This window comes from Charadrius vociferus, unplaced genomic scaffold (genome assembly GCF_000708025.1).
Source record: "Charadrius vociferus isolate BGI_N301 unplaced genomic scaffold, ASM70802v2 scaffold163, whole genome shotgun sequence".
Lineage (NCBI taxonomy): Eukaryota > Metazoa > Chordata > Aves > Charadriiformes > Charadriidae > Charadrius > Charadrius vociferus.
The window spans coordinates 2,676,725-2,700,152 of NW_009648332.1; the positions used below are offsets into that span (position 1 = coordinate 2,676,725).

At 38.4% G+C, this 23,428-nt stretch overlaps 1 protein-coding gene across 1 annotated transcript; it reads right to left on the bottom strand.

Moving 5' to 3' along the window:
* Positions 1-264: 264 nt before the first annotated feature.
* On the bottom strand, positions 265-23,164 carry SCP2 (sterol carrier protein 2). Its single transcript, XM_009884824.1, has 16 exons — positions 23,120-23,164; positions 21,491-21,545; positions 20,796-20,867; positions 17,011-17,142; positions 16,038-16,102; positions 14,865-14,991; positions 13,917-13,980; positions 13,591-13,677; positions 12,829-12,979; positions 11,795-11,942; positions 9,764-9,871; positions 7,514-7,667; positions 4,472-4,565; positions 3,748-3,877; positions 2,417-2,496; positions 265-1,159 (listed from the first exon to the last, which is right to left on the bottom strand). Exons 1-16 carry the CDS (start codon positions 23,162-23,164, stop codon positions 1,064-1,066), a joined length of 1,608 nt encoding a protein of 535 aa, XP_009883126.1. The 3' UTR covers positions 265-1,063.
* Positions 23,165-23,428: the final 264 nt, after the last annotated feature.

The window sequence follows — 23,428 nt, forward strand, 5'->3', positions numbered from 1 at the left end:
ATTAGCTCATTTTTATGATGATTTCAGTTAAAACAGGGAAATGAAAGTTTATCCGTAAGTTCCTCAGTCATGGCACATATATGTGAGGATGTGAGGTGTATGTACTGGACTGAAATGTAGTTTATGTAGTAGCTACTGAAAATGCCTGAGAAGGAAAAAATGAAGGACTGCAGAAGCCCTTCATGACAACTTGTATAAAATAGTTAATTTAGTGCATTAACATGAAATCCATGTTTACAAATCTGAGGAAGTGACACACAGAGGAACAGGAAAAGTATATTTAATTTTCTATTAAACTTCCAACCAGAATACATTCTCCCAAAACAGAAGTTAAAAGTTTTTACATTACTGAGAAGAATTTCATAATGATCAAAACCAGATTTTCTCAGGAGAAAATGGGTAAAGTGTTGGTTATACTCCCTCTCTGCTCTCCTGGCGAACCTAATTTTTTTTCAAGGTGAAGTATTATCAAATCCTGTGAATCTCAAAGCAAAGTTCCTACTTACTTCTGGATATTTTATATTTTAATTCCAAAGTAGTAATAAGAAAAGTATTTTATAGCAAATTCCTAAAGCGTATTCTAAAAAAATGTTAGAGATCCCCTTTATAAGACCATTTTAATTTAAGCAGCAGCAAATGTTAGAATGGAAGTCTGAAAGCATTTGTATGACCTGCTATTACAGTTTTTAAGAAATGAAACTCATTTAATTGATGTGTCAAACTATTTATAACCTTCCTTACTCTCTTCCCAGCTAACCTGAACAACAGGAAGCAGCCTCACTCAGCTCAAAGCTTTATAAACTTTTTCATATTGATTAGAACAAAAATTGTCACAAATACCCACCATATACCATTTGTAAGAATAAGTGCCTCAAGCTTAGCCTAAGAATCTTTGCCATAGACAAACTGACGGAATTCATTAAGAGAATTAAGGTCTCTAACCACAAAATTTAGATGAGAGAGGTCCAATCAAACCCAGCCTGTGTCATATTATTGATAATGTCTAGTTTCATTCTACTTTTTTGTCAAGAATATTAAGTACGGATGGTTTACTCTAACGAGCTCAAAGTTTAGCTTTGCCTGGCTGAAGTTGAAGATTCTGAAGTTTCATTGCCATGCCCATGTTCCCAGAAACCTTCAATTTGCCTTGAAAGAATGCCTAAAAAAAAGAAAGATTATATGAAATGTAATACAATATAGTACCCCAAATGTACCCCTCCCAAAAGTTATGGACTATTATGTATGTGCAGGTCCTGGCCTGCAGTTTTATAATGCCAACACCTCTTGCAGATACCTCACATTCATCAACAAACATATTTTCTGACACTAAAAGGTAGAATAGTGAAGTGAGGAAGTTGTATGCTTGTTATATTTGTGATACCTAAGGAGAATAAACTTCGTATTGCTTGTTTCTTGGATTATCATAACAATGGATCTGTACACAAAGCAGGGCATAACACCCAATGGTTTGGCGATGACAGTTCATAGAATAAAAGTTCACTATTTCAACTGAAGACGATAAAGCAACAGTGTACAGTAGATGCCGTACAGTAGATGCCACAACTTGATTTCTTACTCAAATCCTCCCCAGTTATTACTGGTTTTGTTACTGCCGAATGCAATTTTACAAATCTAGTTGGTGAAGCCGACACGCTAAAGATTCGCGGGTTTCCTCCAGACCTTGTAAAACGATGAACTGCATGCACCAAAACATCCAAACTGTAGATGTAAAATTGTAATTGCTTCTGAATTTCCTGTATGTATATTACAACATTGCTATAACGTGCTTTATCTTCAAACTTCTAGACACACTTCAGCTTGTGAAAATTCTTATTTACCCTGTGATTACCAGACCAAAAAATTAGAAGAATGTTACCCAGAGCATTTCAAATTTAGAAGCATGGAGCAGCAACTTAAAATTAACTTAACTGTCTGGTTTACTTGTACACTATGGCTGCTTTTGACACACTGAGGAATAAGAAAACCAAATAATCATAGGCATTCAGTGAACGGTCACCTCAATTTCTGTTTTTCAGCATCAAGATTACTCTTTACACTAAGCCAGCTACGAGCGTAAAGCTCTCCAAATAGAAGGCCAACATTCCTCCTTTCTAAAGTCACACTACAAACGCTAATTTCCCCCCCTCTTCTCTGCAAACTAAGCACTATTATATCCCCTTCTGGACTACCTACAGGATGTCTGAGATAATATGTACCTGCTCAAAAGAGTAGATACTGCCTTTCTTGATTAATCTTAATTTGGCCAATTTGTTCAGAAAAAGTCAAGAATTGCCATTTTTCAGATCACCCATGGGAGTTTTGGAGGAGAGGATTTATTTAAATCATTTCAACTTAAACACACTCAAAACAAACAAACAAGTCAGTCCTCTTATCATGTCATCTTTGCTATACTTACTGTCTGAGGATTCATTTTGCCAGTCATGAGAGCTAACAGATCAGTGTCAGCCATCGTAATTGTACAATCCGCCTTCTTATCTGTAAGATAAGAGTTGACTATGAAGATTCAAACTGAGATGAAACACTAATAGAAGGTGCAACTCCATGAAGAATCTTTTGACACTACAGGTTAGCAAAATGGTACCTGAAGTACATACAAATAAGGGTGATTATAAAAATATCAGCAAGAGAACATCCAACAGGCATCTGTGCCACCTTGTAGCACAGACGATCCCAACACTGAGGAAAGATGTAACTTTCTGAAAGGTGCTAAGCAAATTCATTCCTTAAAAAGAAATAATAATCTACTTGTAATCAGACAGAATGTTAATTGCAAGCATTGACAATCGTCTTAAGTTTTATCAAGCTTAAATTTACTAGTATTGAGATCAGCTCAGAATAATGTGTTTTCCCCTGTGACACTCTCTGAAGATACTAATCACTGAAATTTCAGGCTTTTCCTGCCCTCTCCTTCAATGGGAACAACATGTGCATTCTAAAAGCACTCATTTGATTTAATTCAAATCCATACTTTTTTAGGATCCTCTTACCAGAAATAAGATGAAAAATTACTTTAGTAAGCTCTGATAGAAATACTAATGTATATACCAAAGGGCTAAAAACTGACACATCTTTTTTCTACACTCATCTTATTATTAAACTTAACTCTTGATGCATGACTTCAGATATGAGACAAGACATTTTCATGGCAAGGATAAATATCCCATGTTTCCAACACTTTTGTGAGGTTCCCCACCGCCACCCCAGTCTGTGTCTTACTTATGTCTGCCTTTTTTAAAATGGAACTTGATGTAAGCTGGTACAGTATTGAAATGAGTCAAGTTTTATTGCTTAACTAGCTGCAGAGAAGTAACTCGACCAGATAGACCAGCTTACCGCCTACTAGTGTCTCCAACAAAGCAACTGAAGAAACAGCATCAAAGTACATTTCTGGCCCAAATTTGGTGAGAACAATAAAACCCCTGAGATTTGAATTTAGGGTTTTTTTATTCTTTTTTAATTCTGATTCCTGTAAGAGTCATATGACAGATCTGTCTGGAGCCTCTAAGAAAACATGCAATTACCTAGACGGAATACAGAGTAGAAGACATTTCATTCTTGGTCGGAAACATCATGAATTAAAAGTGTCAGTAATAAGAAGAGTTTAAAATTAAGGTAGCTATACACTGTTTCTGCTCAAGGTCACTACAGCTTAAACAGAGTATGAATTTATATTCTTTTCATTAGTTTTATGTGTTTTCTGCAATGCCATAATAAAATAGCACTGACCTGAATTTACTGCCACAGAGCCTTTACCATTTTTCACATCTACTATCCAAGTTGCTTCTTTCCCACCAGGACCATCTTTTATTTTGAAGGCAAAGACTCCACCAATTTTCTTGACAAACTGTTCTCCTTCCTGTAATGACCACGTAATGTGCAAATTATTAATTTACTTCAAAATAACTTTAAAATAGTTTCAATTAAACAGGAGTAATTTAAAAACCTTTACCCTTTCTACTAGCATAGAAATATCTATTTCCCTCTATTAGGCTTCATTTAAACAACCATTAGAAAAAAACAACAAAAACCACAACCTATGACTATTTATATTAAAATCTATCAACTAAGAAAAATGACCACTGTCTTACCAGTCTTGTCTTGATGTAAGTTTGACAAAAAGTGATTTCTTCTAATCACACTTATAAAGCAAGCAAGAAACACCAAACACAAACTTAAAGTTTCTTGTGTTACCTAGCAAGCGCCTCACATATGTTCTAAACTTGCCTTTACTGAAATACCCTTTTGAAGGTAGGAACTGGCTGAAACAAAATAATTTAAAATCATGGCAGAGCATAGAAAAATTTCTGACACAGCGAAATTCAAAGCTGTAACATCTGTTTCAATGAGAAGTACTGAGGAAATGATTGATGCTAATATATTCCCATCAGGTTTCACACATGTTCTGCCATAAATTAAAATCCTGTTGTAGGTAAAAGAAATAGTCAAATACCTCTTGGAGCTTCTTTTCAATCTCTTTGAAGACCAAATGTGACTTAAATCCATCAACAGCTGCACTGAGAGGCACAGCCGCAATACGGCCAGTGCTGGAATGAAAAACATACATACCTTTATCACATTTTCAGCATCTTAAAATGATCATGAATACACCTAACACTAGCGAGAACAGCCACACTAAAACACTTCAGCAATACAGAACAACTATATGATGTTAAAGTGAAGCTTACTCTCTGATGGGCTTGACAGCTTGAATTACAATCATTTCAAGTATCTAGATGTTTTTGCATGTATGGACAGGACACTAATTTTGTAATGAAAGTAAATCACTAATCTTGTTAAGATAAATCAGCAAACACTATTGCCACACCTTGTGTGAAGAGAGAGCAGCACATATACCATCTCAGAGAAATACCACTTTTTTCTGTCTTTTTTTTTTTTTTTGGCAAAACAAATCCCCTTTTACCTCCCAATTCGTGTGGGTCTCTTAACTGTCACAAGAGGTACTAAGCATTATTCTTGATTCTCTGGAGCAGTCACCCTGCATGGCCTGACAGCAGCATGAAACCTAATTCTTCATTTCTGCACAGGCACCTAGAGCCAAAGTAAGTATAGAGATGTCCAAAGAAATGGCAATTAAAGCAGCAGGAAAAACAAGTTTACAATTACTACCATCTCTTGCCAGCGGAGTACAAAACTGGGGTCAGGTTTGATATTATGATTGTTAAAGTGACAGAATCGCTTAAATGTTGCTCGAACTTACTTATGCGGTACTAACACTACCCTACAGATGTATGCTAGTGTAGCAATAGTAGGGACTGTCTCATCTGAAGAAGACACATTGATTTTGCTAATAAACCAAGGCAGAACTAACAGGATGTAAAATTGTAATGTGTCAAAAAAAAAAGTAGAACTGTTTCAAAGACTAATCCAAAATGGAGCAAGCTCTGCTGTCACTTACCCTTATGTACATTCTTAGCTGCTCTTACTAAAGCCACTACTTACAGGTTAGATCTGAATCCAATGATTAAATCTACGTGCACTGTTGTAGAAAAAACTGAATTCGGTATCTTCATAAACATGAAATGCCACCACCTTTCCCTTAATTACACAATACACATCATCATTCAGTTACATAAGTGGTGTCTGAACAGATTAGCCACACTCTTTTGTTCCAAAGTCTGATATACATTGGTGCAACTCCTTCTGTCAGGTATCTCCTGCACACAAAACCTTTGGGAGAACTAAGGGGTTTTAAGCTTCTCTAATGTAAGATGAAACTAGTATTGCTAAGATTTCACTGGTTTGAGTTGTACCTAAGAAAGAATTTTAAAAATTCTCAATACCAACAAAGGTGAAGTGAGCTCTAGTAAATTAAACTTAGTTTCTTCAGGAGAAATATTATCTATGCATGCAAAGCTTTTCCTGACAGGAAGGCACTACTTCTAGCAGTATCTCAAGGCTAATGGTATACAAATAGCAAGAGATTCCCTGTTCCATTAAATGACGATATTTTTAAAGACAAAGCTCAAAGCAATGCAAAATAGTACATTCCCTGTAACAGTCTTTTCCCCTCTGATTTAAAACTGTGTACTAATACCTACTCTGAAGTTTTGTGAGCATGTTTGAAGAGAATCCATGAAAAGACGTGATTTTTTCCTGTATCACACCTAGTTTCTCACATGGTTTAACCTCTTACAGATTACACAAGTGATAGGATTATCACTTCTGACACTGTACTACAAAAAGTTACTGCTGCAACACTTCAATTACTTCTCTCATCACCTCTTCCACAGATTACACTGTCACCTCCCAGGAATAGTACAGGTCTAGCTAAAACAGACATTAGAAATATGAGTTGGGAGAAGAATATTTCTTTCTGGAAGTCCAGCACATGATAACTAGTCACAGGTTTTTTAGAGCAAATATGAAGTATTGGCATCGAGCTTCAAAACCAAAACTGTAATACCCACAAAGAGTAGCTCAATCTTTCTAAGCAAACTTGAAAGTGAAAACGTAAAGGGAATTGTGTATTAAAAAAGTCTCTCCTGAAAGTCTGATGTATTTATAAATTTTAAGTATTTTCTCTCAATTCCTGTCCATCCTAGCATAGATTGCAAGACAGCTTCGTATCAGGGTTCTCCTCTCGCTCTGAAATACGCTACACTTTTAAGTGCAAATTCTTTAGCCAGGACTGGATGAGTAACATGCCTGAATTCTAATGAGTATTTAGAATACCACATTTAACACATACAGCTGAAAGCAATTCCTCATGAAACCAAACTAGTAACAATTTCAGCAGTGAAAACAGTGGGTATCTCTATTCCGACGGATGTCCTGCTTTTTTTGGCAAGTCCCTAGTTTCAATTAATTCATTTTAAGAGGACCTGTTTTGTTCTTGGAAGGGGGTTTCTGTTTTGTTTTGTTGGCTTTTTTTTCTCCAAACATTAGACTTTTCCTTACAGGAAATCACGTGAGCCATTTTTATGCGCCAGTTTGCTTTTTTCAATAACTTATAACACACAGTGCATGTTGTTTATCAGGAATACAACACGCTGTAAGCTACGATCTCTGTATACACCTGCACTGCTGTAGGTACACAACAGTTCCAACTGCTGAGCAAGTTTTAGTTTACAGTGCAACTTCTTCCTTGCACAGAGGCAAACAATAGTTCTAAAAAAAAATTTTGAAACACAAAGATACGGGAGCATGGTCAGCTTAGCTTACACCACTACTGAACCCACAGTGCCATTTTCCAGTGACAGCATAACCAAGAGCTGCACGTGAATGCTGAACGCGCGTTTTCATTCAGCAGTGCGCTCTCTTGCTCTACAGAGAGCCAGTCTGCAAGGGGACGGTTTTGTAAGGTCTTTCAGTACACACAGCGCTGTCTTTCTCCTCGAGAAGCCACCTTGCACGCCGAGGGCAGACCCTCAGCCGCCTCACCGCTTCTTCTCCCCCGACATTACGCGGCGGAATCGGCCCGTCTCGCCTCGATGGGGCTCGGCGGGCAGCCCCAGCCCCGCGGGGCTCTCACCTGGCCGCTCCGGGGAAGCCCATGCCGTAGAGGGTCACCACCACGGCCCCGCCGAGGCCCAGGTTGTGCTGCAGCGCGACCTTTGCCCCGGGGACCTGCCTCCTCCCGGCCAGGCCGCGCAGCTGCCAGCAGAGTTCGGCGCACTGCGCCAGGCCTGAGAAATCGAGCACAGAGCTTAGGCGGTGGAAGGAAGCGAGGCACGTACTGCAGGTATATGCCATAAACCTCCTTCCCTAATAACATATTAAGTGAATCTATGCAATAGCATTTGAGAAAGGTAATTCTTGACAGCTGAGATATACAGAAATGTATTTTCGTGGGAGGCCCAAAATGAATCATAGAATTGTTGTGGTTGGAAGAGACCTTTAAGATCATTGAGTCCAACCATTAACCCAGCACTGCCAGGTCACTGCTAAACCATGTCCCTCACCACCACATCTACCCATCTTTTAAATAGCTCCAGGCATGGCGACTCCACCACCTCCCTGGGCAGCCTGTTCCAATGCTTCATAACGCTTTCGGTGAAGAAATTTTTCCCAATATCCAATCTAAACCTCCCTCGGCGCAACTTGAGGCCATTTCCTCTTGTCCTACCACTTGTTACTTGGGAGAAGAGACCAACCCCAACTCCGCTACAACCTCCTTCCGGGTAGTTGCAGAGAGTGATAAGGTCTCCCCTCAGCCTCCTTCTCTCCAGGCTAAACAACCCCCCGGTTCCCTCAGCTGCTCCTCATAAGACCTGTACTCCAGACCCCTCACCAGCTTTGTTGCCCATCTCTGGACACGCTTCAGCACCTCAATGTCTTTCTTGCAGTGAAGGGCCCAAAACTGAACATAGTATTCAAGGTGGGGTCTTGCAATTATTACCCAGTCCCACCGCACACACATTTCTTCCTCCCTCCACCATCCACAGACCTCCATCCCCTCCTCTCCCTTCCCCTCGACAACTGTGTCGGTCTCTGGGCAAGGCGAAGGAGGAATCTGCATTTTATGCTCTGTATTTTACACACTGCCAACTGAAACATCACGAAGAGGATAAGTAAGAAGCTTTACAATCCCAGTCATAAATGAGAATTAACAGGTTTCATTTACGCTCTCTCAGCCTCAAGGAGAGAATGTGTACCGTGGGACAATCTGCCCTGGAATGGTTTGGAAATTTAAGACGACTTACACGACCTCCGATTGGCACATAGCTAGCCTCCAGACTGTTTCATAGTGAAATTAAGCTGACAGTCTATAGACATGTCATGTTCTGCATTTTAATGACTCCTCCCAAAATCCCATGGCAATACAGGCACAGATACCAGTAATTGTCTCTACATTTATCGCTGTGTAACTGACAGAAATTTAACACAAACCTAGCCTTGTAATACTCTCAGTATATATATAATATATATTCTATAATGCATAATATTATATAACATATAATATTATGTATTATAATACACCCACAGTCTCATTCACCTGGAACACTTTTCTTTCAAAGTTTCCCAATACTTCCCCCTCTACACTAACTGCAGATTATCTAGCTGTTACAGCTGTTTAGATTAAGGTTTGTTGTTTTACAAGGTTTCCTCCTCTCCAGTTTTCTGACAACTTCTCATTTCCAAACCAGGAAGGTGAATTATCTTCACAAATCCAAACACATTTTATCAAAGAGCCATCTCATTTTGGAAGCAAGCGTAGCAGTTTAAAGAAAACAAAAAACAAAACAAAAAAAAGGGAAAACCTATGTTGCTGGGAAACGGTGACTAACTGAGCTTCTGTTGTAAACATCTAAATATTTTGACAACCAAGGCTTAACAGAAATAGCTTCTATTACAGCTAACAAGGGTACAGGCTATTCAGATGCAGTAAAGATCTCCAAAATCTGAATTTTAAAGGATGAAAACATACGAAAATAGTTATTGAAACTACATTCAGCAGAAGTTGTGCTATTGAGCAATTATTTTAAAAAAAGTTAAGCTGTTTTGCAGGTTGCTTTAGTAACAACACCAAAAAAAAGCATCAAAATTAAGTAAGTTCGAATGATCAAATTCATACACCAAGTCTTTTGGTTTGAGCAATCCCACATGGTCAACCTGCCCTAATACTTGCATTAGTTGGAAATGAAAATCAACTCCAGAGCTTCCTTCTAGTCTTATGAAGCCCTCATGTTTCGTACAGACAAATATAAGTGGAAGCATCTCCCTGCTCAAGAGCTGTATCTCGTACCTAACCCGCACGACTAAACGCAATATTTTTGCGTACCTGTAGCACCAAGTGGATGTCCCTTTGAAATCAAGCCACCACTAGGATTAATAACCCATTTTCCTCCGTAAGTATTGTCTCCTCTGTCAATCAGGTCACATGCTCTTCCTATAAAACAGTATTTATAAAAGAAAAATGTTCTTTTGAGTTTTCAATTCTACTGTTGCTTACCAAAGATGCTGCATGCCAGTCAAAACCCAGGAAGTTCTACACCACAGATTTTACAAAGAGCAGATTGAAATTAGACAAACTACATAAATGAGACTTGCTTACACCACTGAAGAAAGAGTAACATAGAAAAGAAGTAAAAGGGCTAGTGTTTGATACAAAAGCTTTTTTAAATTTGCTGCTGAACTGTTCTGTTGATATACAGTATCATGATACAATCAATATAATGCCGCTGTTCATTATTGTATTAATGTAACTGCAGTGATAATTATGCTTTTTGTAAGAGAGGGGTTAGTCATAATTCTTGACCCCAAGGACACGGGGGTCCTGGTGAACACCAAGTTGAACACAAGCCCTTGCCACAAAGGTGGCTAACAGTACCCTGGGCTGCATTAAGACTGTAAATAAACCCACTCATAAGACTAATGCTTAGAATAGCTTAGCTTTCCAGACTATTAGTTCCCATGCCTTCACCAGACAGTTCTCCCTTTTAGCCAGTCCCTTACTCCTTTATTCTTGTACCAGCTTCTTCAGCCTATGTTATTAATGCTGAAGTCTAAAAAAGATCCACCACGTTTCCTGTATTTATAACTTCCTTCTGCTATTAAATGAGAATACCAGCCTAGTCTTGTCCATCTAAATCCACAACGTGGTTTATGCCACTTCACTAATCGCTCTGTCTAATTAGTCTACCATTCCAAGATAAATTTCACATACTATTAAGGTCAGACTGACTGAAAGGTGGCGAGAATTGCAGTATTAAATTACCACACACAAGACTTCTTGGTCAAATAGACAAGTACCATCAGGATTCTTCTGTATCTTTGATTAAAGGAATGAAGCTAAAAAGCTTGATGTACCATTTAAATAATGTCAAATGCTTACCATTTTTACTTCTGATAACATAAAAACACAGCAAAGACAGTAAAAAGCAAGCATTCAAATGCAAATATTTGAAGACCTACAAAGTCTTCCTGAAGATCTATGAACTTCTGTTTCAGTGAGAAAGCTTAGACTTAATACAATACACCATCTAGTGATAGAGAATGGTATTTTCTCAAAACCAGTTAAAAACAAATTAGAGAAAGACTACACCTGATGATTACTTATACAAAGCAAGAATAAATGTAGAGTTTAAATATATCAGACACTGATGTAGCAGTTCAATGCATTATTTATTTGAAATAAAACAAAAACCTCTTCAGTAGAAATTTTAATGGTTTGACTTACGTACATAGAACTAAACTTCACTAACATTTAACCTGTTGTAAATCCACTCACTTCAATGAAATTAAACTAATCTGGACAGATTGTGCATTGCAATACAGTTGACTGTAGAGGCATGTTCACAACTTGCCAACAACTTTGTATTTTCAAAGATGTTTAAAGATTTTTAAAAAAGTCATACCAAAGATAAGTAACTTGGTAAGGCCCTCTATAGGCAACTCTTGTCTGATTTTTATCTTCTTAAAAGGAAATACAAAGATGGAGGGAAATCTTGGGGTAGTTAAGTATATAGCCCTGAAAAAGGGGCATAATACCGAGAAAGATCAGAAGAGTCCTTAATTTCTTTGCTCTGCTTGCTTAGAAGAGCCATCCCTGCACAAGCTAGCCATATGATTTCACATAGTTGTCCAAGACTTCAATTTGCCTTGTATATTTCTTCAGAAATCACAGTAACATGCTCATTTGTTAAACTAATTCTAGAGTTTGCAGGTCTTCCTTACGTTACTACAGTGGTAACTTGCACTTCCCTCTTATACGGATAGCTAGTAAGATTTTCAAATATAAAAGATCTGTCCAGTAGAGAACTCAGAGTTCTAATTATACGAACAGATAAAAAGATATTTTTGATGCTATTACCTTCTGGACAGAGTCCCAGAGCTTCGTAAGTAATGAACTCATTAACTGAGAAACAGTCATGAAGCTCAATCACGTCAACATCGGTAGGTTTTAGGCCTGCCTTTTCAAAACATTTTTCTGCAGCTTTTTTAGTCATATCATAGCCAACCTGCAACAAATGGGAAATGTCTGTTACATATCAGTAAAGAAACATAGCTAGCAATTTCATTTCTACATTTAATTTTAAACATGCTTCTATATATCTTGTAAGTGAAAGTAACCTGCAGGGGGTGGCATTCTAATTTATTTTAACGCATGACATATCACAGAGTTTAATATTCAGACAATAGGAATTGTATAGAAAGAAATAATACATTTTAAGTCTCATTGTTGGCATGTGGAAATTTTTCTGGGAAATATCCTCTATTTTCTCAACCTTGCTCACAAGCTGAATTGGTCCTTTGCATGACTCAGACCAACAGCCTTGAAACAAATCCTCAACTGTCTTGCTACCTGTTATATCAACCGTCCAACTAGAATTGTATTTGAAACACAAACAGAACAGTAGAAAATATTGGGTATTCTAATGGTTTGATATCCATCCAATTATTTTAGTCAACTTGCAGCAGAATCCAAATTTTGCAGTTCAGGTCTTTCCCTTCATTCTACTTAAGCAAATAATCACAACTATACCAAACAGGTTATTTCATCTTCAATATTACACAGACATAAGTAAATACGTTTTAAGTTTCATTACTCGCAAAAACAGAAAAATCAAAGAAATGGTTTTCTTGCTGTTCAAATTGTTTAAAGCAGCCTTTAAATAATTTGTTAAAAACTAGGTCTTTGATAGCCTGTTTATAAATTGCAACTGTTATTGCACAACCATGTTCTGCTTACTCCACCTGCCCAAATGAAATTACATTTACATTCACCACAAAGTAAAATATGTTTGCTTACTGACATGGAAGTGTCTACAGTACCATTAGAACTTGCAGGTATTAAAAAAAAACAAAACCTGAAGAGTATCAGGAAATACAGAATTGTAAACCTACCATCTTCATACAACTGTTTTCTTCAAATGTGCTTGGATAATCAGTAGCCATCACCTGGGCTAGAATTTCCACAGCTTTTGGCTGCAACTTATGCCTTTTCACAAACTCCTCATTAGCCAAGATTGCAGCTGCGGCTCCATTTGATGTTGGACTATTGAAAGAAAAATAATGATGTCATCATTCTAAATTAGTAATGTCAACCTTCCATAGAATTATCTTTTAATACAAAACAAAAACAAAAAAAGGACAAACAAAAAACCACTTTCTTTGGCTGATGCCACTGAAACTATAAATTCTATCAGTGTTTGCTGGACACTTTCAGTAATATTTATAACAGACATCTGAAAAGCATGACATCAAAACAGAAAAGTATCATTAAAGTTTTTCAATTTAGAAAAAATCAAAGCTTCTACTTGGCTATAAACATCGTTAACAACAAGCCTTTCAGGAGTGTATAGGAAAGGCTGAAGAGAAGAATTAACACTTAACAGCAATGGATGCACATTAGTAAAATATATAGAATGATGCAAAAACCCCAAAGTACAAAATGTATTTCAGCTTACTGTATTATACTGTGAACACATATCTAGACAGTGTTTGGTCAAGACAGAGATTCCACATCTGTTTTATTTATAAAAAGTTGTAGTTAAAATAATCTGTAAATTTTAATTTACATGCAAACATACTTTTATTTAAATAGATGTCCTACCATATTTGTCTTAACATCAAGATTTATTTCACAATGCTAAGTCCTCTCCTTACCAACACTGTAAGACAGTCAAGAAATCAAAAATCTTGCGAGAATGCAGAACTTCATCTAATGTGTACTCCTTTTGGAACTGGGAATACCTACAAAAAATATATCTTAGTTTTAGCACAGCCCTTAGCAGTAGACTTACTAATATCACACTCTTAGGCAGCTATAGAGCTGTTTTTACAAGTATAAGGCACTAGATATAGAATTTATGCTGAGTATAACTCTTATTCGATAATAAAGAATATATTCCGCAAAGTATTTCTGAAAATAATACTCAGTTTTACATGAATTTCAATGTATGTTCAATATAGAGGTAGAGTACATTACTCACGGATTGTTAGTTGAATGGCTATGATTCTTCCACGCAATTTTTGCAAAGTATTCTGGATTTGTGCCTGAAAGAGGAAAAAAAGCTGTGCTGAAATACTTTGTTTACCCAAACAGTGCTAACATAGCATTTTAAATATTGTGTCATACGAATTTGACCTTTACAAGCATTTTACAATAGACTTATTGTTATCAAGGCTTTCTTTAGACCTCAACTTAGGTCTAAAAATTAGATAAAGACTACTAAACTTGGTTGAGTGTTAGCTAACAGAACATCCTACTTGGATATTTAACCCTTACTAACATAAAAATACAGAAAATAAGTGCATTTTACTTGAAGTATTATTATATTACTGAAACTTGAACGCTCATGTTCCTATCATTGCAAAACAGCTGTAGTGAAATATCGGAGTCCAAGTCTAAAATTTTTCCATATACTAGTCTAAAAATAAGTGTAAATAGCAGATGCTCAACAGGCCAGCCTGTTAGCTTGGAGCCAATTCCCTTGTCTGGTGAGGGGGTACGAAACGGCAGTGGCAGCAGCCTAGTACTATATATTGAATCAAATACCCGAAAGCTTTTGTCAAACCATTCAGTCCCAAGCCTATCTACCCATCCTAAGACAGAAGGAAAAATGCAGGAAGTTATGCAACCTCATCGACTAGACCTTACACAGGCACAAACCATACCATCAACGTGACTACCAGACACTGTATCACAGCCTTAATTATGTCTCCTGATGGTTTTGTTTGCCTACACATTGCCAACTTTTCTGTGAATACTGTACCCAAATATATTACCATATGTTTTAGCTGTAGACGTTGCAATTGTAGTACTTAAGTAAAAGAAAGGACACTGAATGCTATAATTCTTAAAAACAAAATCGTAATATGTATACTTTTTTAAATCACTTACTTAAACGAGGACAATGAAAAAATGTATTTTAACATACCATATTTCTCCATATGTTCTTTGCCAGCATTTGCAAACATCTGAGGTGCTACTGGAGCACTTGCTAAGCCGTATTTATTTATCATAATTTCCAAATGTTTGTCCATGGGATTAGTTCTGTCTGCAAACTAAAAAAAAGGTAAATAGTTATAAAGCAAGTTATATTTCCTTTTCTTTACAACATTGCCACAAAAATGCCACAGAATTGTTTCAAGCAAAACAGAGGTGTTTCTGATATTTTAACAATTCCACTGGACAGTACATTGCACTTCAGTGACATGTTTTGAACCATTCATAATTTCCCAACTATAAGAAAGCGTAAATAAGCAGAAAATGCTTAACATTATAACCCCTCCACTGATTCATGGCAAGGACCACTCCTATGTGATTCTATCACAGTCAGTATTTTCAGCAGAGGACTTCAGGTATTTTTCACCTCAGCTTAAAATCCTATCCTAATATCGCTGCAAATCATAAAATTAATACTGTAGTAGTATTTTCAATGAAGCTTAGATGCAATATCGTAAAGCATGTTAACGATAACTCTTACTCATTTCAATCAGTTGCTAAATTTAACATTTCTGACCCAAACGTCTGCATATATTATCAAATTTGGCAGTTCTGTAGTTAAACCACATATGGGCTCTAATATTGCCTGTCATAAGGCAAAATACAAACAAAAACCCCTACACTTACCCAGTAAAAACAAAGATGAGACATGAAATAAAGGCTTACAAAAGTCTTTAATTATTGGGAAAGTGTGTTAACTGGTCAACTGAGCAAGCGTCAAACCAAACGCCAGAAGACCCAGATTCTTTCTTCTATTTGCTGTGTCAGCTTGAGAAAGGCACTTCAATTGCTCGATGCTTCTGTATTCTATCTGGTATTTTCATTATTCCCTATTAACCCTGCCTTTAACGTATTCTTGGCAAAATACTAAAAGCATAACATACTACATAAAATTAATTCTAAAGCATTCTGTACAAAATTTGTATATCATAGCTGCAATCAGAATCATGGAACTAATTAAAAGTTCAAAATAATGGCTTGTTTTGTAATCACCTACAGCAACATCTTAAAGCAACTGGTGTTTACGAGAACATGTCTCAGAGAATGAGGATGTGTATTTCATCTATGAATACAATGAAACATATAAAGTGTTTCAGACACTTACACCTGAAGCAAGGGATCCTTTTGCCATCCTCTCAAAGCCAAGTGCCAGAACACAATCTGCCAAGCCTTAAAAGAAAATTTGTGACTATTTAAAACACAATGTAATTATAAATGACATTATGTACTAACAACTATTCACTTACAAGAAATATACATAAACACCTACCAGCTGCTCTTCCTTCTTTCCTCATTTTTGAAAAGAGAGTGAAACTGGGGTGGGAATGGTATTGATACAAATGTACTGATACTGAAGAATGACAGATCACTACAGGGTTTGCGTTTATTTTTAAACTGTTTGACAGCAATTATCTTAAATGACCAAGCACTTATACCTCTGCTACAAATACTAGAATAATCATACAGACTGTTACTATAGTTTTCATTACAAAAACACAGCATTTAAGTGCAAGAATGTATCAAAATCCACAAAGGAACTGCAGAAACAGACGGAAATACTCATCTGTCAGTTCAAAGCATAATTCCTTCCAAAAATGTACTAACTTCAAGTTCAAAAAAAAAAAACCTTCTTAGCAGATTCTTCTCTCCTTTTCATCCTGCAGAGTCTAGTGTCTTGCAGTACTATAACGCAACTTGTTCTGCAGTATTCCAAACAATTCTTCCAGAAAAAACTTAACTGGGTCATTACTTACTAGGTTCATACAGCTTATGCCAAAGGAAAGGACATTTATATCCATACGTACCATCCTACTGCATCGCAGTCAGTCTCTTAGGTGCACACATAATGCTCTAGTTCATAGTGATAGTCTTACTCTTTTAAGTGAATGGGCTTATATTTGTATATACAACTGACCAACCTTTTCAGCTGAGTGAGGCAGAAAAAACAATTCTGCCTGTGAGGACAGGACATTTACAACTCAGAGTACTCACACGTTCCTTAGTTCCATTCTTCATTCAAGTTATATTTATAGAAATAGAGAATATGCATTACCCAGCCCCAGAGCAGAACAACTCACCTCCTTCTACTAGTTGTCTGGCCATGAACAAAGCAGTTGATCCAGTAGCACAGTTGTTGTTAACATTGATGATAGGAATGCCAGTTAAACCCAAACCATGATAGATGGCCCGTTGTCCACAGGTTGAGTCACCTTTATACAGAGACACAACATTAAAATAAGGTACATACTCAGACTTCACTAGCAAAAAGAAATCCCACCATGTATGTGCAATGCTACCACTTAAACTGTAAACTGGAACTTTTGAACTGTCATCTTAAGTATCCACAGTACAAGAACCTTAGAAATAAGATGAAAATCATCAGATTTTAAAACCGGAATTTTATTCTGCTCCTGCGATAAAAGGCTGTGAATCAACGGGAGGTAACTGGACTGGACAGAAACATCTTAGAGGTGTGGCCTGGAAGCTGCTATAGGTACCACAGCTGACTGACCCTACTTCAGTTGCCATAACACAGTCATTAATAGAGAGAAACACAAAGAAAATAAATGGAAAACTCTCTTTGGAATGGAAACAGATTTCCCCATAATAGAAATCTGATTTTGACTGCTTTGAGAAATACATCAGGCATCTTTGAATTGGAATGACAGGAAAAGGTTCAAACCAGTCATTTAACACCATCTCCTCTCACTACAATAAACAGCGATGGCAAGTTAAAAGCTTCTGCTGAGGGTGTCTACTAGAAATCTGTTTGAGGGTTGTGCTGGTTGTAGCTGGGATAGACAATTTTCTTCATAGTAGCTCATATAGGGCAATGTTTCAGATTTGTGCTGAAAACAGTGTTCACGATAGATGTTTTAGTTATTGCTGAGCAGTGCTTACACACAGTCACGGCCTCTTCTGCTTCTCACACCACCCCACCAGCGAGTAGGCTGAGGCTGCATTAGAAGTTGGGAGGAGATACAGCCAGGACAGCTGACCCCAACTGACCAAAGGGATATACCATACCATATGATGTCATACTCAGAATACAAAGCTGGGGGAAGAAGGAAGGGGAGGACATTTGGAGTTATGCCATTTGCCTTCCCAAGTAACCATTACACATGATGGAGTCCTGCTTCCCTGGAGATGGCTGAACACCTGCCTGCCAACGCGCAGCAGTGAATGAATTCCTCGTTTTGCTTTGCTTGCACGTGTGGCTTTTGCTCTACCTATTCAACTGTCCTTATCTCAACCCATGAGTTTTCTTACTTTTACTCTTCTGATCATCTCTTCATCCCAACTGGGGGGAGTGAGAGAGCGGCTGTGTGGTGCTTATTTGCCGGCTGGGGTTAAACCACAAGGGTCCTGCTGGCAATGAAGGCAGGGCAACACCATGTCTGGTGCCAAACGTGGGGCTCAAAGGGTTTGAGATAATGACAGATTTGATTGGAATGTGCTAGATCAAATTTATAGCTTGTTGTTGCTGTTTAGCTATTAATCAGTAGGTTCCTGTCCTTGCCATGGCACTTGCTTGCCTGACTATATTAGACTCTAGCGCTCGTTAGCAGCTGCTTTTTGCTTTTGCTGCACCGCTATACTGTTTAGCGTCTTATTCTGCTGTGCCTGGGAACATTTTGGTAATAGCAATGGCGATGCGCCTGGGCTGGCAGAAGCCTGGGCATCACTGCTGTTTCTGTGCTGCTGTACTGGACAGGCTAGAATTCCAGTGTGAACTCAAGTCAAAGGGACTGTGACCCATGGATGAGTCCCCGTGGGAGCAGGACACCCCAAAGCATCTGTGGCCATGGATAAGTCCACACTAGAGCAGGTATATCTCAAAGCATCTGTGGCTGTGGTTACGTCTGTGCCACTGAAGGCATTGTGGTCCATGGATAAGGCCACGCTGGCAGAGGTGCACCTCAAAGCAACTGTGGCTGTGGATAAGTCTATGCCACAGCAGGTATACCTCTGAGAAGACTGTGGCACATAAATAAGGCTCCGCTTGGAACAGATACACCCCAAAGGGACTGCAGTCTGTGGCTAAGTCCAAGCCGGAGCAAGGGCAAGGGGAGGAGCTCATTGCAATGTTAAACCCTATAACCTGGCGCAAAGGGACCAGGGGTGGAGATTATAATGGAAATACCTTTAAATTGTTGCAACCCGGGATTTGAGTTGCATATTATGGGAATTACTATAGCAGGAGCCCCTTGTTGCTAGCCAGGCTAGGAGCAAGGGGAGGAGTTCATTGCAATGTTAAACCTTATAGCATGGCGCAAAGGGATCAGGGGTGGAGATTATAATGGAAATGTCTTTGAATTCTTGCAACCTGGGATTTGAGTTGCATGTCATGGGAATTACTGTAGCATGGTCCCCTTGTTGCTAACCAAGCCAGGAGCAAGGGGAGGAGTTCATTACAACGTTAAACCCTACAACTTGGCCCAAAGGGACCAGGGGTGGAGACTGTACTGGGAATATCTTTAAATTGTTGTAACTCATTATTTGAGTTGCCTTTTATGGGAATTACCATAGCAGGAACCACCTGAACCACTGGAGGACAAGCGTTACAAGAACCAGTGCAAGTGCCAGCACTGACCATGCAATACACCACCTCTCCTGTCCCAAGTGACCACCACAACAGATGGAGCCCAAAGACATGGACTAAATGAACTCAATGGAGTTTTTGTGGACGTTTATGGACACTTTACAGGGGTGGTCCATAGACCAAGGGAATGACATCTGTGTATTATATCAAAGGATGGGAAGCAGGGTGGGGGTTAGTGAGGATGTACTGGATGCTCAGTATGTAAGCTGGAGGAAGAAGGAAGGGGGGGATGTTTGGAGTGATGGTTTTTGTCTTCCCAAGTAACCATTACACATGATGGAGCCCTGCTTCCCTGGAGATAACACCCACCTGCCAATGCGAAGCAGTGTATGAATTCCTTGTTCTGCTTTGCTTTCGTGTGTGGCTTTTGCTCTACCTATTCAACTGTCTTTATCTCAACCCATGAGTTTTCTTACTTTTACTCTTCCAATTCTCTCCTCATCCCAACTGGAGGGAGTGAGAGAGCAGCTGTGTGGCGCCTGGTTGCCAGCTGGGGTTAAACCACAAGGGTCCTGCTGGCAATGAAGGCAGGGCAGCACTATGTTGGTATCCGAACAATTCAGTTTTGTCTACATCAGCTGTGAAGCATTGATTTGGAGCTATACTAATGCATGTACTCTCAATAATTTTACATACAGTACATTAATCCATGGTTACATTTTTATATATGTCCATAGGATTCAAATAGTTATAAACCTCTCACAGAGTAGACTGCATCTATCACTTGGGGTTGAGTCCAAGCAGATATCTCTTCTGTGCTCTTGGGCTGACAGTGCAAGGACACAGTACACGTTTGATCCCCAAAATATCCCTTGCAAGTGTCTTCAACTCAAGAGCACGGGATAAACAAGCATATCCATTCTAGCCTACACACAGCATCAGACAAAGAATAAAAGAATTTTCAAGCCTATTGCTGTAAACATAATGATTCTAAGTTTTGCACACTTGAAAAAATACACCACCCAATGTTGCTGAAAGAGCTACTTGTATAAAATACATTTGCAAGACCCAATTTTAAAGTCTTTCCATACCTGTGACTAGAACCGTGAACTCCACAAATAAACATAGATCTGTGATCTCTAAAAATAATAATTTTGTAGAACTGTTCAAACTTTTACAAACTCACACATGATTAAATATTATAATTTCAAACTGATGGGATCCCCTGTACTTTATCCACACAGATGCAGATAAACTCTATTCACCTAGATGTCTGCAAATGTCACAGGTATCACATACCAATCAAATGACATTACTTACCATAAACATAACCCACACATGCCTGCTCCACTGCTGAATAAGGAATCCCAGCATCAGCTAAAGCCTTCTGGCCTAAAAAAAAAAGTTTAAAAGTTGAAGAAAAAAAAAAAGCAGTTCTCACAACCATAACAAGCAAACCTAGAGCAGCATGTATGAGTCATGCATTCACACACAAGAAAAAGACAGAGCTATAAAAATTCCTAAATTCCTTATTACATGATGCGAATGGTGAACACAGTCCTGCATCTTAATTCTCCTAAGGACAATTTTGCAGTATTTTGAGTTCTGAACAAGGTCCTTTATCAGAAAATTTCATGCAATCAATTCTGCGTTCATGCACAAAGGTTGTTTGTCCCAATGAAAGTATGTTTGATTAATGCAGGTAGCTGTAAAATTATTTAAGTGTCCAATTCAATTTTAAGCTATCCTTTTGACTTCAGTATTGGAACACAGTGAGTTGAACTCACAGTTAATAGGTCAGTTATGGATTTTGTGAAAGTATTCTTGTTTTACCAGTTTTTGATTCACTTTTTGTATGTATCTATTTACTGAACAGTAGCTGTTCCTTCATATGTATAACAAAAAGATTAACTGTAAGACTTAAAATAAGCATCAGCAATCAAACTAAATGCTTCCTTTATTATTATTAAATATATATAATATATAAATAATAAATGTCTTTATTATTAAATTACCTGCCTCCTTAGCCATGTCAGGATAATCAAGGCTCTTCTCATTAGGCTTTGCAAACTGATAAGGGAAAAAGAAACAGAAAAAAAAACCCCACAAGAATAAGTCATAGTGAGATTTAATACCTCTTTTGCTTGAATTGGAATATTTAAAAGCTTGTATTTCACTTAGAAACAGGTTTGTGAACAATCAGTGTTAAATAATGCAAACAATTTAATTTAATCGACCCAAAAGTGCATGCATAAAATCTGCACAATTCCCAAGTGCTACTGCCAGACCCCGTGATGGCTAAAACAATAAAATAGTGCAATTTCATGGAAGCTGAGGATCATTTTCGCTCAATCTTAAAGAAGATCCATGACTTGAGACAGACAATAATCCTGTCCAAAGCCTGTGGGTGGGACAGAGAATAACTATCACCTTCTCTGATTCATTATAATACATGACATAACCTTCACTAAGGCTTTGATAAATACTTCCCTCCCACTTTATTTGATTTATTCCTATTTGTAACAAGAAAGTGCTTATTCTTTGTATGGAACTTAATTCTACAGAAGCCTCCCTTTCCCAAGCCTTATTCCACTTTGCTACAAATCCTATCATGCCTTACCCCACACCACTGGAGTAGAGGTGTTATTTCTATTTTCTTTGTAGAACAACTCATTGGAGTCCACCAAATATGTGGACTTTTGCACTTTTACATCATTAACAAAAAGTGTCACTGCTAAAAAACAAATCCTCATACCAGCTACTTACAGTTCTACAAATTATTTGACGTTCACTGTTAGTATACAAAAGTTAATTTGCTACCTCCTTATGCTTACCTCCCCAACTCCAGTCTTTCGCAACACTTAGCTGTACTTTCTGTAGTGCTTCCTTTCCTTAATTTAGACAGAGAACCTTCATACTGAAGGTGTTAAGAAAAATCAGTCAGTGATTTGATCATTGTAAAGGTCTGTCAGAGTGATTGACATTACTTGGGCTAACAAATAGGGAAATTTCTCAATCACGCTGAACTTCTGCAAATGAAAGGCATGGTCTCTGGAACCAACAATTACACACGTAGGAAACACGGATTGTTGTTTTGAGAAGACACACCATTTTTTTAATGGACATTACACCATTATGATGAAAAGAAGAGAAAGGATATAATCCTAAAAACTTCATAATAAAATGATTAAGACACAATCTGGTGTCTGACAAGTTTTCGTTGTCTCTTCCATGCTACTGTTCCTTCCTTGAGCACATGACAAATGAGTTTAAGGTGCTGTCCGGTAACTTCCAAAACTACATTCTGTGATCCAGTCCAATAAATACAATTAACAGAATGAAGTCTTCTACCTTTTATTTCTTCCCCTATCGCATCACACGCGACAGAATGAAGTCTCGTACCTCTTATTTCCTCCCTTATCACATCACGTGCTGAAGAAATACTCATGCAGCAACAAAAGTTATTCAAAAGGTGGCATTCTTGTTCTGACTACTCTGGCAAATATCAAAGCCATCTTAAGCTTCATCCACCGCGATACCCAAAGCTTCCCTTAGCTTTTGCTCCTCTTTGGAAGCCTGCCATGCTGTGTGAACTCTGCGTTGGCGGCGGAATGACGAGGCCCAGACCCGCGCCAGGACAGTACCCGTAGGGCACCTGCTGTGCTGCCGCCACCTCTCCCCGGACCCATCGCCTCCCCGGCCCTTCACAGCGAGGGGACGAGCCCTTGACCGGAGGCTGCAGTGACACGGGGACACGCTCTGGCCGTTACAAGTCTGTTACATCGACCCGCTCAACGGCGCTCCAAAAGGTTTAATTTGGCCGGTGGCGCCATCCCCCCGCGACGCACCAACCAAAGGTGAACTTTGCGCCGCTGTCGCCCAGGCCCGACCCGCCGGCCCATGCACCGCTCCCTCCTCAGACACCGACCCCGCTTCGCGAGGGGCCTTATCCC